Source organism: Apteryx mantelli, chromosome 6, assembly GCF_036417845.1.
Source record: "Apteryx mantelli isolate bAptMan1 chromosome 6, bAptMan1.hap1, whole genome shotgun sequence".
NCBI classification, from domain to species: Eukaryota; Metazoa; Chordata; class Aves; order Apterygiformes; family Apterygidae; genus Apteryx; species Apteryx mantelli.
The window spans coordinates 48,990,014-49,005,028 of NC_089983.1; the positions used below are offsets into that span (position 1 = coordinate 48,990,014).

The 15,015-nt window shown below is 36.0% G+C and overlaps 1 protein-coding gene across 1 annotated transcript in view; it reads right to left on the reverse strand.

Annotated features, from left to right (window-relative positions):
• Positions 1-15,015, reverse strand: part of NEB (nebulin) — a 146,712-nt gene that overhangs the window by 45,215 nt on the left and 86,482 nt on the right. The window contains exons 83-107 of the mRNA XM_067298601.1: positions 14,399-14,500; positions 14,093-14,200; positions 12,902-13,213; positions 12,661-12,765; positions 12,473-12,577; positions 11,782-11,886; positions 10,624-10,731; positions 10,426-10,539; positions 9,407-9,604; positions 8,834-8,938; positions 8,135-8,239; positions 7,939-8,043; positions 7,353-7,460; positions 6,540-6,653; positions 5,799-5,996; positions 5,019-5,123; positions 4,162-4,266; positions 3,761-3,868; positions 3,287-3,394; positions 2,246-2,353; positions 1,484-1,588; positions 1,287-1,391; positions 950-1,048; positions 601-711; positions 330-434 (exon numbers count right to left, since the gene is read on the reverse strand). Of these exons, the coding sequence (XP_067154702.1) occupies positions 330-434; positions 601-711; positions 950-1,048; positions 1,287-1,391; positions 1,484-1,588; positions 2,246-2,353; positions 3,287-3,394; positions 3,761-3,868; positions 4,162-4,266; positions 5,019-5,123; positions 5,799-5,996; positions 6,540-6,653; positions 7,353-7,460; positions 7,939-8,043; positions 8,135-8,239; positions 8,834-8,938; positions 9,407-9,604; positions 10,426-10,539; positions 10,624-10,731; positions 11,782-11,886; positions 12,473-12,577; positions 12,661-12,765; positions 12,902-13,213; positions 14,093-14,200; positions 14,399-14,500 (3,051 nt within the window). The remainder of the gene's footprint in view (positions 1-329; positions 435-600; positions 712-949; positions 1,049-1,286; positions 1,392-1,483; positions 1,589-2,245; positions 2,354-3,286; positions 3,395-3,760; positions 3,869-4,161; positions 4,267-5,018; positions 5,124-5,798; positions 5,997-6,539; positions 6,654-7,352; positions 7,461-7,938; positions 8,044-8,134; positions 8,240-8,833; positions 8,939-9,406; positions 9,605-10,425; positions 10,540-10,623; positions 10,732-11,781; positions 11,887-12,472; positions 12,578-12,660; positions 12,766-12,901; positions 13,214-14,092; positions 14,201-14,398; positions 14,501-15,015) is intronic.

The following is a 15,015-nucleotide window of genomic DNA, read 5'->3' on the forward strand; positions in this document are numbered from 1 at the left end:
TGAGTAAAGAAGTGATGATGAGTAGATGAATAAAAGTAGATGAATAAAAGTGTTTATTTCTCTGAGAAATTCAAAGTTTCAGAGAATTTGAACAAAACTGCGACAGGGCTCAGTGTTCTATTTCAGATGGATAAAGCTGGACATGTCCATTACAGAGACGTGGTCAACATAAAATTTTATAGCCCCTTGAAAATGAGGAATGGCCATTTTTAAAAGTACTCTCTAGGAAATCTATATTGTTTTGAAACGGCCTGGAAAGTTTTTGCTGTACTTTAACAGAACATTAAGAGGGATCCCCCAGATGTTTACTCTCAGTGAAAATTTGTCACCTGGCTCTGTATTTTTTGTCCTCGCTTGGCTCTTAAGAAATCAGGTGTTTCAAGGATGGAAGTATACTTTGTCTTCAGCTCTTTGCCTGCAGCTCTGTAAACCAGCTAGAAAAAGACAAGTTCGTGAGTTATTTCTTCTGTTACAAATGTCCCTTTAGCAGCCAGACAATCACAGCTTTGCATCCCATACATTTCAGGAAAGCCAGTGAGAGGATCTGAGCTTTTTTTAGTTATAACTAACAAAGATGGACAAAAATAATACAGAACTTACTTCACTCAAATGTGTTTTTAATTCTTGAACTGTCCTGTATTCAGGAGTATCCAATACCACACTGTATTTATCCCGCATCTTCTTTGCACTATCAGTGTATATATAATTAGACTGAAAAAGAAAAGCAGTATCACTTAGAAAACTGTTATTATTCTTGGTAGTAAAGAATTTTACAGTGCAACCTAATAGAAGAGAATCATACTCTGTTCCTAGTACTTAGAAACAACTACCTAGTTGCACGGCAAGAAATGTTGTCACATTTTTATGTACTTAATTTCTCGTAAGTACTTAGCATGCACATCAGTAAATCAATCGTTGTTATACAGGCTTTTCAGAAGAAAAATCTTACCCAAAGTTTACGCAGCTGGCGAGCACGGACCATATCAGGAGTATCATACAGGAAGCAACCCAAGCCCTTCAACCACTTCAGATCCTCTTTGTATTTATTCTATAAGGCAAGTAAAAGAAGAGAAATCAAAAGTTAACTGTTGGGATCAATAATCCCAACTGTTGGGGACTGACCAATAATCAGTCCCCAAACACAGTTACAAAGTCTTTATCTATTAAAGAATAAAATGCAAATGATGAGTCAAATTCTACTCCAACCGGCACGTGAACATGAATCAGTAGAAAAGAATTAGGCCTGCTGTATTCAGGTACCACGTATCTTAACAGAAGCTGCTTACATCACTTGTGATGTCCCCAGCATAGCGGCAGTGTAACACCTGAGGTGTGTATGGCAGGGAAATCAAGTGTCCCTGCATCCTAAAGAAATCTGACTTGTAGATGAGCTGAAAGACAAAGAAAAAATAATATTTCACATGTTTGATCATGTTGAATATTCTAAATCTCTTCAATTTTTAAATGTTAGAAAGACACATACATCACTGACAGCTTCCTGTGTCGCTCTGACTTGACGGATTTCTGGTGTGTCGGGAGTGGTATGAATCTTGTCCTTGTACTTGTGGTACGTTGCCCGATACAACCTCTGTACCAAAGGAGACAGCATTCTACATGTTAAAAGTAAAAACTTAAAACGGCGAGTGGGTTGGCAGAGTGTAAGTACTCTTCTCTTTAGTACTTAGCGCTTAGCTCTGCATGGAAGAACTAAGGGAGAAAAGGGAGCAAACCTACTGGCTTCTAATTAGACAAAGATTTTCCACAATCATTTTTGATAGTAGCATCTCAAACATATAGGGAATCTGAGACTCTAATCCTACAAACGTTTAAATATGCATGTTTAATTTTCACCCTGCTGAAGTCAATGACCAAGCAAATGAGTACATATTTATAGTTTGTAACCTAAAGTATACAGACCCACTGGCATAAAGACACAATAATTTCTATGCAACTTTAATCAAATAGCAGCAGAATGGTTAATTATGTCACTATTACTTTTATATTGCAGTAACAGTTTTATAGGACTATAGAAAGTCTGGGCTTTTAAGAACCTCAAAAAGCCATACAGATCAACTCCAAGCTTGGATCAATGATCCCTTGCCATTTTTGATAGAAGTTTGTCTAACCTGTTCTTAAAGGCCTCAAACCATAGGGATCCCACAACCTCCCCAGTCAATGTATTCTCATCCTGACTATTTTAGGCATTAGAAATATTACTGAAAACAAATACATATGTTTACTGTACCTCATTAATGACTTGATTCACTTTCTTTATATTTTCAAACCCAACATCTTTAGGTCCCAGAGTATAGCCTTTAGCTTTCATGTGTTCATAGGCTTCTTTATATTTCAGCTATAAAGTGGAAAAAGGAATTTTTAGATAGAAGAAAAACATACAAAAATTAAATTTGCTTGTGATTCTACTTACACTGTAGTTCTGAAAGCAATTTATGCAGTACAAAGAATCAAATTTTTAGAGACACCCAAGTGAGCTTTAGCTGTATCAGAGTCTTTAAAATACCTGGGCATCATCATTATTTTTACGTTTATAATGTGGCCCAAGATCAATATTTTAAATTTCTCCTGTATCTAATAAGATATTAGTAGCTGAGGAAAATTACATCTTGATATTAATTTATTCAGATAATTGTGGAGTTCAGTAACATTTAAATTCTGTTAAGACAAACATAATCAAAGTCAGGGCCTGGAGTGCACTAACAGGCCTTAATTGCCCTGCCCAGCCTCACCTGGGACCTCAGTCCCTGCCTGAGCTACGCTGCAGGTGTATCTATCTGCAGCCCTGTCTCTGGCCTCATTTCCTGGCTGGATGCTGGGCCTATATTTTAGGTAGCTTGTCTCTAATCCTGGTTCTAGCCCTGCCTTCTGGATATACCTTGGACCTATGTGGCATCCTTATCTCCCGTCTTACCTCTGGCCCTGTCTCCTGCAGCTCCTGACTGGACCCCCTGGATGGCTCCTGGACCTGGTTCCTCACCTGCCTTGTCTAGGACTGTTGATGCGACCTGTTATCAGCGCCCTGCTCTGCCCACCCTGCTCAGATACTGTAGGACTGTGCCCTGGTTGGTGAGGACACTGCCTGTGCCATGGGCACCCTCAGCTCCCAGATCATCCACCAACGTGGAACTGCCCTACTCGTATTGCTCTCTCCGACAGTCAATCTTGTATCTGAGAAATAACTGTCTTGAACAGTTGTGTACTCATACAAGATTTCTGAGGAGCACCAAATATTCCCTTGCAAATCATGTTGTAGAAGGACAATACTTACATCACTGCCAATGTATTTGACATGTTTAGCATGCTGAAAGCTTGGGGTATCTGTAGGAAGTCTGTATCCAGTAGGTAGGGCATTCAAACCAGCCCAGCGATACAAATTCTGCAAGGAGAGAGGGAATTTGTGACAATCGTGAAATATTTGAGACTACTCAATGGCTGTGTAGGAAATACCTTATTTACAATAGGCAAAAGATTTCCCACATGTCTATATTATTAAGTACGCTTGTAGATTAAATGAGGACATCTTCCCACTTTCATTTTAAAGCAGTGAAATCTAGCTTCTTTATCTGAAAAGCTAGAGGAAGACATTAACTTTTAAATAATTCGCTTCTTGAATACGAGAGAAGTCTGTAGACTTGCAAAAAGAGAAAGATCCAGAGGAAATAGGAACATGCATCAATCACACAGGAGAAAAACATGTCCATTGCTTTTGGTGTCCTGTTAGAAATAGAATTTTTGTACTTACCTCACTCTGTATTTTGTGTGCATGATTTGCCCGCTCCAAATCTACTGTTTTTTCAGTAGGAATAATTTTGCCTTTGATATTGTGCATATATTCACTGCGATAGATAGCCTGAGAAAAGGAAAAAATAATTAGGGGAGAGTCATAATAGCCATGTTTTCTCATAGTATATATTATTTGCTCACCTATGGGACTCTCTTTCAAAAAAAACAGATGACAATTTTTCCTATTTAGGCAATTTAATGATTGTATTGATTGTGTTCTAATATCTTATTAATGGCATAGGCAATGAGTTGTAGGTATCAGCAAAGAAATAATTAACAAATATTAAACGTTACTTTTCTGGAACTTCTAAGGTAACAGCATATGTAATATTGTAGATGAAATGTGATACAAACACTTACTTCACTCAGGTTCATGCCACTGAGGACATTCTGGACATAGACAGGAGTGTCCATGACCACAGTGTAGTCATTCTTCATTTTCTCTGCCTTAGATTTGTACTTAATCTGTGGAGAGAAATTCAAGAGCTCTTATTAGTAAGGCTAGCCATTGTTAACTTATTATATTATTAAATTTACCATTTATTATATTATTTACTTATTATGTTAGTGAACCAGTATTAAGCAGAAAGTGTATTGAAATTATGACTTAATGAATGAACATGGCACCTGACTAAGTAAGAACAGTTAGAGCATTGCCATCAAGGAATATTAGGAAACATCAGTACTCTTTCACAGAATATGCATGTGCACCATATGATGAACAGCCAACATAATTCTGATATAGAACTTATGAGGGGACATATATTCTGGAAAACCAGACTTACCATTCCCCCATTTTAATGGCTTAATCCTCAACAAAGGACAGGCCATAAGATTTTGAGAGGGGAAAAACATCATAAAATCAACATCAAAAGACTTCCTGCCTGTATGAATTCTTAATCATTTCTGCTGTGCTCTAATGGCTCTGAAAGAAGAATTACCGTTTTCAAGCCCTCTTCTGAGCAGACATGTATTTAAACATATGTTTAATGCTTTCCTGAATGGGACCTAACCAGACAATATCTACTTCTTCCAGATCAATGAAGTTTAAATAACACAATCCAAGTACTTCAGTAGAGAAAGATATATAACATTTTTGCAGGTTATATCTGGAGTAGAAAAAATATGCACTATTTTCACATTATCCATCATTTTAATACAGTGGTGTGGAAAAAAATAACTAAGAAGCAGGACTAGCATAAGCAGCTCAGACTCACATCACTGCGAAGGTCATATGCGTGTTTGGCGTGGAGAATTTCGGGGGTGTCCCAGACGAAGCAGCCAATGCCTTTCAGCCAGTTGAGATCATCCTTATATACCACCTAAGGTGTAAGAACAAAGAAGCAATCTGTAAGAGTTCCACTATGATCTAATGCCTTATTGCTAAGGTCAGTCTGAAACACAACTGTCTAATGACAGCAAGCAAGGCTTCTAGTATTTTGACCTTCCTTTGGTTTGAGAAAATCAAAGCAATTCCTTTGGAGTGACTTACATAATTTTTCTTTGATGCTTCAGTTTGACCAATGAGTAAAAAACCTCAATGATTTTTAAAAATTTATTTGCATATCCTACAGGCAATGATTTACTGATAGCTCAGTGACCTACTCTTGGGCCAAGCTATGCAGGGTAAGTGTGTGGAAGCTTTGAATCAGCAGGATTTTCTCTCTAACTTCCAGAGTTTCCACATCTTACGCAACCAAATGATAAAGGACAATTTACACATAGAGATGGCAGCACTGGCAGACCTGTAATGTTACAACCCAATGCCTATACAGATAACATTGAAATTATGCAAGCTTAGCCACATCTCAGCAGAATACTTATTGCCAAGTATTACAACTCATGATAAAGATGCTGTTTAGTGGTGCATAATCTAATACCTACATGTACCAACCTCAGAACACTCTAAGTTTTTGCAAAATCATTTCCTCTAACAGGGCATAAATGTAAAAATCTTTTTAAAAAGTGAGCCATGAATACACAATTTGTGTACTTACATCACTAAGTTGATCAGTGACTTTTCGAACATGGGCATTGATTTGAAGATCCGGTAGACACATCCACTCGTGGAGATGTGTGCGGTAATCAATTTCACTGATTTTCTTCTGTGCATCCTTAGCAGAAATTATGTCTACCATGTCTGGAATAATGTGGATTTTGGCTTTATTCTTTTCATAGACTTCTTTGTACAGGCGCTGCAGAGTAAAAACAATACATTAATGATGCTGGAAAATATTCAAAGCATTCACTGCTGATAAATATATGCTGACAAATTTTGCTGAAGCAAAATTACTGATATTTTCATGGAATGGTTGTTGAATAGCAATCACTATGGCTATGACTAAAATTTACAACTTGCCTGCTCTAAAAATCTAAAAATAATTTGCAGATAGGGAACCTCCCAGCCTATCATACTAATTAATGACTGCTAAAATATGATTTGTCAATTTTTCATGGTACTCATGTTTTAAAAGGAGATAGACTAGGTAGTACCCTGTTTTACACATAAACATACTATACTAAAGATTTAGTCGTGCAGGCAATTAAACAGTTGAGTCAGAAACTTGAAAAGACACATTTTTAAGTGTAATACAGAATTTAACAAATACTGAACACTGCCAAATGCATATTAAAATAAGATATCTGGATGGATGAATGAATGAATGTGGGTTCTCTGAGTATCCTCTTCTAAGATAAGTACGGTTTTATGAGGAAAACATATATTAGAAAATACTTACATCAATATTAAGCTTTCCAACTCTCAGGCACCTTGCTGTGTTGGGATCATCTTCAACACCTCTGGGTAGTGTGTACAGTGCTTTAAATTTGTCATATTCTTCCCGGTATTTTACCTAAGCAGATGCAAAGAAAGGCAACAAAATAACTTACTCCCAATGAGACAATTGTAATTTTGGAACCAAATTCATCCGTGAGCAGAAAATTCAGCTAAGCTCAACAGGCAGAGAAGGCTGTTCAGAGCAAGATTTTAGTTTTCTATTTTACTTTAAGCTGCAAAGAAAGCACACCATAACTATGATGTTATAGAAAATAACAATAGATGCTGGGAGACTTTTAAATAAAAAGCTGGAGTGAACAATTTATTTATTGTTCCAGCTCCTTCATTTAAAGATATCCATGAAGACAGTGATCTCTTATAAGCCTCAGTTCATTGAAGCATATGTTTTCATTAATCTGTACTCAGTAAAGCATCACTTAAGGAAATATGTAAAATTTAGTGGGTTTTGAGACCTGGACATTTGGGCAACTTAGACTATAAAAAAACCTAACCAGTAATTTTCAAGAAACAGTTTCTGTTACTATAAAATGTGGATTTTTCTTCCATGTAAAGAGGAAGCAAAGGACTATCCAACTGTTATCCAAATGATTATCACAGTAAAGTCTTTATCCACAGATGTATATTATATTTAAAATTAAATACATAAGATAATTTTAAGATTTTTTTTGATACCTATGGTATATGCAAGGCATGAAGGATTTCATTGCCAGAAATGATGATCTGATTGAAAAAATAAAGTATTTTGTTCACTTACTGTACTAGCATTATGCTTCAGTTCTTTTGCACGTGCTAAGGAGACTGCATCAGAGGGCAATACATAGCCAGTAGCTTTCACTTTATCCCAGGCTTCCTTGTAGAGATTCTATGGGGAAATAAAAAGTCACTGTGAGTTTGAAAAATTCTTCTCTATACAATAGAAATCAAAAGTCCTCCTGTTTTTATTTAGACACCTTAACTATTACGTGACATCAAGAGACCAGCTTACTTGTTTAGGATAATCTCCTACCAGACTTACAAGCATACATGAAGGGTGACAAAAGGCCATTTATTTATTTTTGTCCAGTCTCATACAAGAACTGGCCTTGGTTCTGGTACAATTTTCTTCAGGGAATACATTTGTTAATGCATGTACTTTGACAAGACTTGAACTATAGATAGGAAATATGCCCTCTGTCTGAAATGCAGCACTAGCATCTTCACCATATTCAAGCCACGCAGGCGGCTATCACTGGCTTTGATAAGCTCTGTGTCTGGGAGTTTATCTTCAAACAGAATGAACAAACAAAACGAAAGGAAAGTCCTCCACACTGAAGAGAAACAAAAAATGTAAAAACACTTACATTGCTAAAAAGATGTTTCAAATTTTGAACTCTTTCAGAATCCACTGTTTCAGTCACGGTTGTATACTTGTCCTTAGTTTTGTGGTAATCTGCTTTGTATTTCACCTGCAAGATGAAAGACAGATTTAGTGAAATTCTTTCAATTCTCTGAAGGAGCAAGGGGAAAAGCATGAGGAGAAAAAGTGGAGAGACTCACTTCACTAGCATTTACACCACTCTGCACTGCAGTCACATAGAGAGGTGTATCAGTAACAACACCAAAGTTCTGCAGATTCTCTTTTCCTGCAGCTGTATATTTTATCTACGGAAACAGAAAAAAACCCCAAAACATTAATGATGAAGACGACCAAGAAATTCTCTGTCAGCTTCCTCGAAAACCAATTCTGGACAACTGAAGCACCAGGATTACAGCCCAGTTAAGACCATTCTTAAAGGTGACAGGTGATACAGAAATACTTAATATATACCAAGTATGAACTGAGGCATTCTGAAAATTGCATGATATCATTGTACAGCATGTAGCAGGCTAGGAGTATTCGCGGCAAGGCAAGAGACACTGTTATCCCTACATATACGTCTCACTGATCTATCTTGTGCTGATACACAAGATACAGAGTGGGATACAGAAAAACAAAAGTGTATCTTTTCACTTTTTAAAAAAAATCACAACCGTGATGTCCTTTTCTCTAGTTTTTCTGCTCCCTCAATAACAAAAGTGATGAAGTCTCTACAGATCAAACTGAAAAACTGTATTATAATAATTTTTGAAAAAAATATTTCTGATGTTACAAGAATTACATCATTCTGCTCTGGACTGGGACAGGTGTCAGTCCCAGCGAATAATAAATGGAAAAAACCTTACAGGTATTTACTTATTTGAGGAAAATATGCTTACTTGGCTCTGGAGGTCATATGATTTTTTAGCATGCAGGATTTGTGGAGTATCCCAGACATAGCATCCAAGTCCCTTCAGCCAATTTAAGTCATCTTTATATATCACCTGTACGGAAGAAAACAGACTGATCAGTTAGGAAGATATTTGCCCTCTGTTTGAAGAAAGTAGAATTTGTTTCTTCTCTATTTGCAATATCCTCTACTGGTGCAAAGGCAAAGCAGAAGATTACTACTGAATCTGATCCAGGCTCATTCAACAATTACAAACTATTTGGAGGTTTCTATGCAAGCACAAAGAAGACTAGCCCACCTTACAGTTAACCCGAATGATTGTTTTTCCTACAGGATTTACAAGTGAAACTAAACCAAATAACCAGACCATTAAAATGTCCCGAAGAAAACTGTAAAAATGTAATTTTTGCTACTATCTACTGTACAGTCTAGGAGCATGGTTAATAATTTCATATTTAAATACTTTGAAAATATTTGAAAGTATTTCATATTTAAATTCTTTGAGAAACTAACATAAAATGGTACTAAAATGTCAAACAAATAAATGAAATTTCATACATACATCACTCAAAATCTCCTGGGCCCTTTTGGCTTGAATAACATCATTTTCTTCAGGTGAACAATTCCACTGATGAAAGTAATTTCGGTATTCTAGATCACTGAGAATATATTGGCATTTTTTAGCTAGCACATGATTCATCATGTCACTTGGAATATGGACATTTGTTTTGGTATCTTCATAATTCTTTCTGTAGGCCAACTAAAAAGGAAAGATTGGGGAGAAAGCAAGAAGAACAAATAGTGTTTTCCTCTAAGATAATTTTGACTCTAACAGGATACAGGTTTTAGCATAGTCTGAGGCATACTTTCTGGAATTAACGGCTGAACTCTCATAGGCTTCAGTAGAAGGATGTGTTAACTTACAGGACTTAGTACTTAACCACCAGTTATTCTAATGGGGTGCTACAAGGACAAGAATGATCTTCTTCACTTGCAGACTAAATAGCTGGTATGAAAATTTATAAGACTCCAAGATAAAAGAAGTCACATGCTACAAACATGGTTTTAGTTTAGTTAAATCTCCCTGCGCAAATGAAGATAATATCTGGGATCATATTAACTTTATGCCCAGCATGACATGCTAAATGTGCAGTGGCGATGATAACAGAACATCCAATGTGCATTTATACTTCTAGTTCTTAAAATTCTATTTCAATACAAAATTGAAACAAAACTGGCAGTTTTTTATAAAGCAAAAGTATCCCAAGTCATATAGTACTTCTTAGTGCTCAGATTCTTAAATTGAAATAGAATAAAGTAGTTTTTTCCTATTCTAATATGTCTAATCACTGAATAACTTCCTTCTTCACCTCCTAAATCATTTCAAGTTCAATTATGCACCCCATGTACAAAATAACCATTCAGGAAACATAAGTGTATTGAAAATACTACTACTACTACTATAATAATAATAATAATAATTATTATTATTAAGCATAGCATTGTTTATGTTTAAATATGGGAGTCGCACTAAAATACAGTAAAGGGAAAATATTACAGCAAGAATAATTCTCTCCTTACCGCACTCCTCATTTTCTGGAATGCTAGCGAGTGAATGACACTGGGGAAATCACCAATATCCTTCCCAGCCAGGTAATGGCCTTTCAGCTTCTCATATATTTCCTTGTATTTAAGCTGCAAAACATTCATGTGAAAATTGTGAAGTTCATTCTAACAACACATAGCAAACGAGAGAAAGAATGGAAAATTCATACTAACCTCACTATTAATGTAATTTGCACGCTTAGCTCCGACAAGCGGAATGTATTTCTCATCCAAAGTATACCCAATGGGCTTACTGATTTCCCAAGCATTTTTATAAAGTTTCTAGACAAACAAAACACATACAGGTTTTGAGAAAAAAATCCACTACAGTTTCCAAGAAATGTATTAATATTAGCAAAATATTTAAAGTCTTATTCATATTAGCAAAATATTTAAAGTTTGAATCTGCCTTTTTTACTCACATGGGATATGACTACTTTTATGGAGTAGTCCCTTATTCCATGAATGGTCCCAATAAAGTAAGTGGAGAACATTCATTTCAAGCAGTTTGTTTAGTGTCAGGAAGGGAACCAGAACTAGTGTGCCAATTCAGGGAAGTAATTTAGCATGAATGTGAACTGATCTCTGCTTTCTTCACTAAATTTGCTTTCTTGAATGGTGACCTTGAATTTGACATTTCTCATTCAGCAGAGTAACAAAAATATTCAAAATATAGATATGAATTCTTGCTTATCAAAATATAGATATGAATTCTTGGTTAGAAGTGCTATATAAAATTCTACAGGTGTATGTTCAAAATTGTGAATAATTCCCGAGTACTATTAATACTATTGTTTACTATAAGAGCATTAGCTGTGTCAGTGGTATTTTTCTAATAAATCATATATAGTTAAAAATTAAACATATTTACATTCAGACTAAACTATAAAGCTCCTATTCACGTGAATGAGTAGTCACTACATTTTCAAAAACAGAGATTTCATATTAAAATTAATGAGACTACTCAGAAGTAACTGCTTAATACTGTAAATGATCTACAGTTTTCTGTAACCAAAAAATAAATGTAAACTTCACCAGTAGTCTAGGGAGACATTATTAAATGGAATTATAAAGCATTTTTGTCACACAAACACTATTGGTACTGCAACTACCCAGTGCCATGCAGCACTGCTTTAAGATCAGGTCAGCGAGGAAAGAAATTATCATTATCCCCATTATCCAAACTGGGGAAAAACGGGAGAACAAAAACATTAAATGACTTTCCCAGAGTCACCCAGTAGATCAGTGACAGAACTAGAAATAGAACACAGCTTTCTGAAGTCCAGTCAAAAAAATAAACTAAAACTTAATCAGGTATTTATCAAACCTTACATCACTATATAGCAAGGCCATGTCTCTGGCATGGTTCAGCGCAGGAGTATCATCAGACCCAATGTACTGGCCTTTCTCAAGGTTAAATGTTTCTTTGTATTTTAGCTAAAAAAGAAAACAGATACTACGTTAACTCCACGAAGAAGAGAAGTAAATTAGCCCAACCAGTCTATCTATCAGAAGCAGATGTTTATCTTCAGTTACATTATCACATCTTCAGTGAGGCTGGTAGTATCTTCCAGCCACTATGGTATGTAGCAAATGTCACCAGTACATCACATCACAAAATCCCCACAGTATCGCAGTGAAATTAAACATCCTGGTCAGCAAACACAGGTTAGCAGCACTGCCATGAACTCAGCCAGTATTGTAAAATATACTGCAATTCATCATGAACAGGACTCAATTTTAAATGACTATAAGCACAATCTATGTAAACTCTAAATAAGGGACATCCTATATTCTTCTACAGAAAAATGCAAAATTATTTTGGATAGTAATATTGTGCTATTCACTTCGATGACTTTTACTGTGCCACTTATTTACCCCAATAAGTCTATTATTAGTGAAGCATGCACATGCACACAAACATACATACACAGTGCTAAATATACAGTCTAGCAAAAGCAATTAAGTCATTTACTAATTCTACTAATGTAACAGTTTCTATTAAAAAAATGAAAGTACATACATCACTCTGATTGACAGAGTTAATCTTTGCCAAAACAATGTCTGGAGTGTCAACCACGCTTGTATAATTGGAAAAGTTATCAAGGGCTTCTTTTGTATATGCTCTCTGCAAAGAGAAGAAATATTTTCTTAAATATTGTGCATGAGAAATAAGAGTTAATCACTAACAGCTACAATATTTTCTCTCACCTTATTTATCAATTCTTGTGCATTCTTAACTTTCTTGTGTTCCACTGAATCCAGAGGAATCCAACCACAGCCACGGAGCCATTCCAAATCAGATTTGTAAATATTCTAAACAATAAAAAGAAATCAAAAAGAAAAGAAATTATTTAATCCAGGGTGACACTTTTCAGTCTTATGTATTAAGGACAATACACTTAGACCAACCAAAGTGCATATTACATAGCATGCATATAAAACCACTTACATCGCTTTGTAGATCATAGGCCTTCCTTGCCTGAATACAGTCATTCTGGTCAGGATGACATGTCCATTCATGCAGGTATTGGCGGTAATCGATATCACTGACCAAGGTCTGGCATTCCTTGGCTGCTATAACTGACACCATATCCGGAGGAATGTGAATTTTGGACTTAGTTTTGTGATAATCTGATTTGTACAATCTGTCATTCTGGATCTCGCCTGCGTGCTCAAACCACACCAGTTTGGGGTCATCTCTCATAGAGGGAACTCCAACATAGTGTCCTCTTTGTTTCACATAGTCAGCTTTGTATTTAAGCTGATGGAAGAGGGGAGAAATAGGTAAAAATCAACACAGATTATATCTACTCTTTTTTTTAACCTGTGAAAAGCTATGCTTTTGTCAACACAAAGAGCAGATTGAGACCTTATTATGGAGACAGGGACTTGTCAACTGCAGTCTTAAGTTTTCAGTACACGACCAGATAAAAATGTTATGATACAAACAGTAATGTTAATCTATATACTCCTTCAACTTCAAAATATATAATTTTCTAGATTAATATGCTACCATTTTTAGTAAACAGTATTTTCAACACAAGAGAAAAGTCTTGTTAGAAAATGTTTGCTGAAATGCACTTAACTTCAGTTCTGTAACACATTTTTCTAACAAATTATTTGAGACTGTCTGAAGAGTTGCAGTTTATTGAAAGTATTTGCACCACAGTTTTGTTAAAATGTATGTTCAGTAGCTTAGTGCCATGTAATAATTTCAACATCTATTATGCAAAAATTCAGACTGCAATATGCATATCATCTTAAAGTTTTTCGAGGAGGAAGCCTCCAGATATGCCAAAAAGTGTAATCAAACTATATATTATAAACATATCATTTCAATTATTTAAAACAGATAAAATATGAAGGTCTATACTTAGTTGATTTCAAAAGGACTGTTTCTGGACAAGGTGAAGATGGAAAGGGGAATCTGACCTTTAAGCACTGATACTCACAAAACCCATAATATCATAAATGGAAAAACTGTTTGGAGGACAGTGGACTTCATGGGTTATGAAAACTCTGCCGGGTGTTGCCCCTAACACAAAACCTTATCAGCTCTCAGTTGCCGAATTTGCAAGGCTTTTAACATTCCAAGGCTTCCAAGCACTCCCTTCCTAAAGTGATGAGAAAAAATTATTACCTCACTTTGGACATCATTTGAGCGCTTGGCATGACAGATCTGCACAGTGTCAGGAGGTAAGAGGTAACCAGTGGCTTTTTCTTTCTCCCAACTTTCCTTGTATAAACTCTGTGGAAAATAAAAGTGAGAAGGAATTTAAAACTACTATAATCATTGTTATTACCGTGTATATGTAACCTATATTAAAGTGTAAGGAAAATGAATCCTTCCCTCAGGATGTTCTTAGCGAGGCAAGTTTTGTAAATTCCCCTATAGAGCTATTAATGTGATTAGAAATCGTCAGACGATCACGGAAAGAACACATACCTGGTTAAGGATTCTGGCTGCCTCTCGGGCCATATCTAGCTGTGGCGTATCTGTTAGAGTGTAATTGGACTTGACCTCATTCCATGCTTTGTGATATTTAATCTAGAACACAGAAATAAATGATTGACTCGCAACATCATCACAACATTTGCAAAACAGAGTATCAAGACCCACATTTTATGCACAAAATAATGTAGAAGAATGAATTTTCAAGGCTACTGGATACGACACATCAAATACGCATCCAAATGGATATTTTTTAAAAGGAAGTTACGCAAGAAAAGAAATCACAAAATTTGCCAGAGAAAATTTTGAAAGCTTGTTCCAGTATGGCTGGATGGATAGGGATGAATCCTCAGAAGCTAAAATTATGCTGGCTGTTTGGTCTACCAGGATCTACAGCCGATAGCCCAGCTACAGCAAGAAGCGTTTGAAGCAGGACAGCAGATTTTGAGCATTTGAAGACCGAATCTCCTGTTTCTCTACTCAGCATGATCTCTAAGTGAATGCAGCATTTGAGAACCTCCCAGACACATATGCGTGCACACACACAGACACAGACACACAGACACACACACTCTGAGTCATATTCCCAGACACAGGACATGCCCAAATGT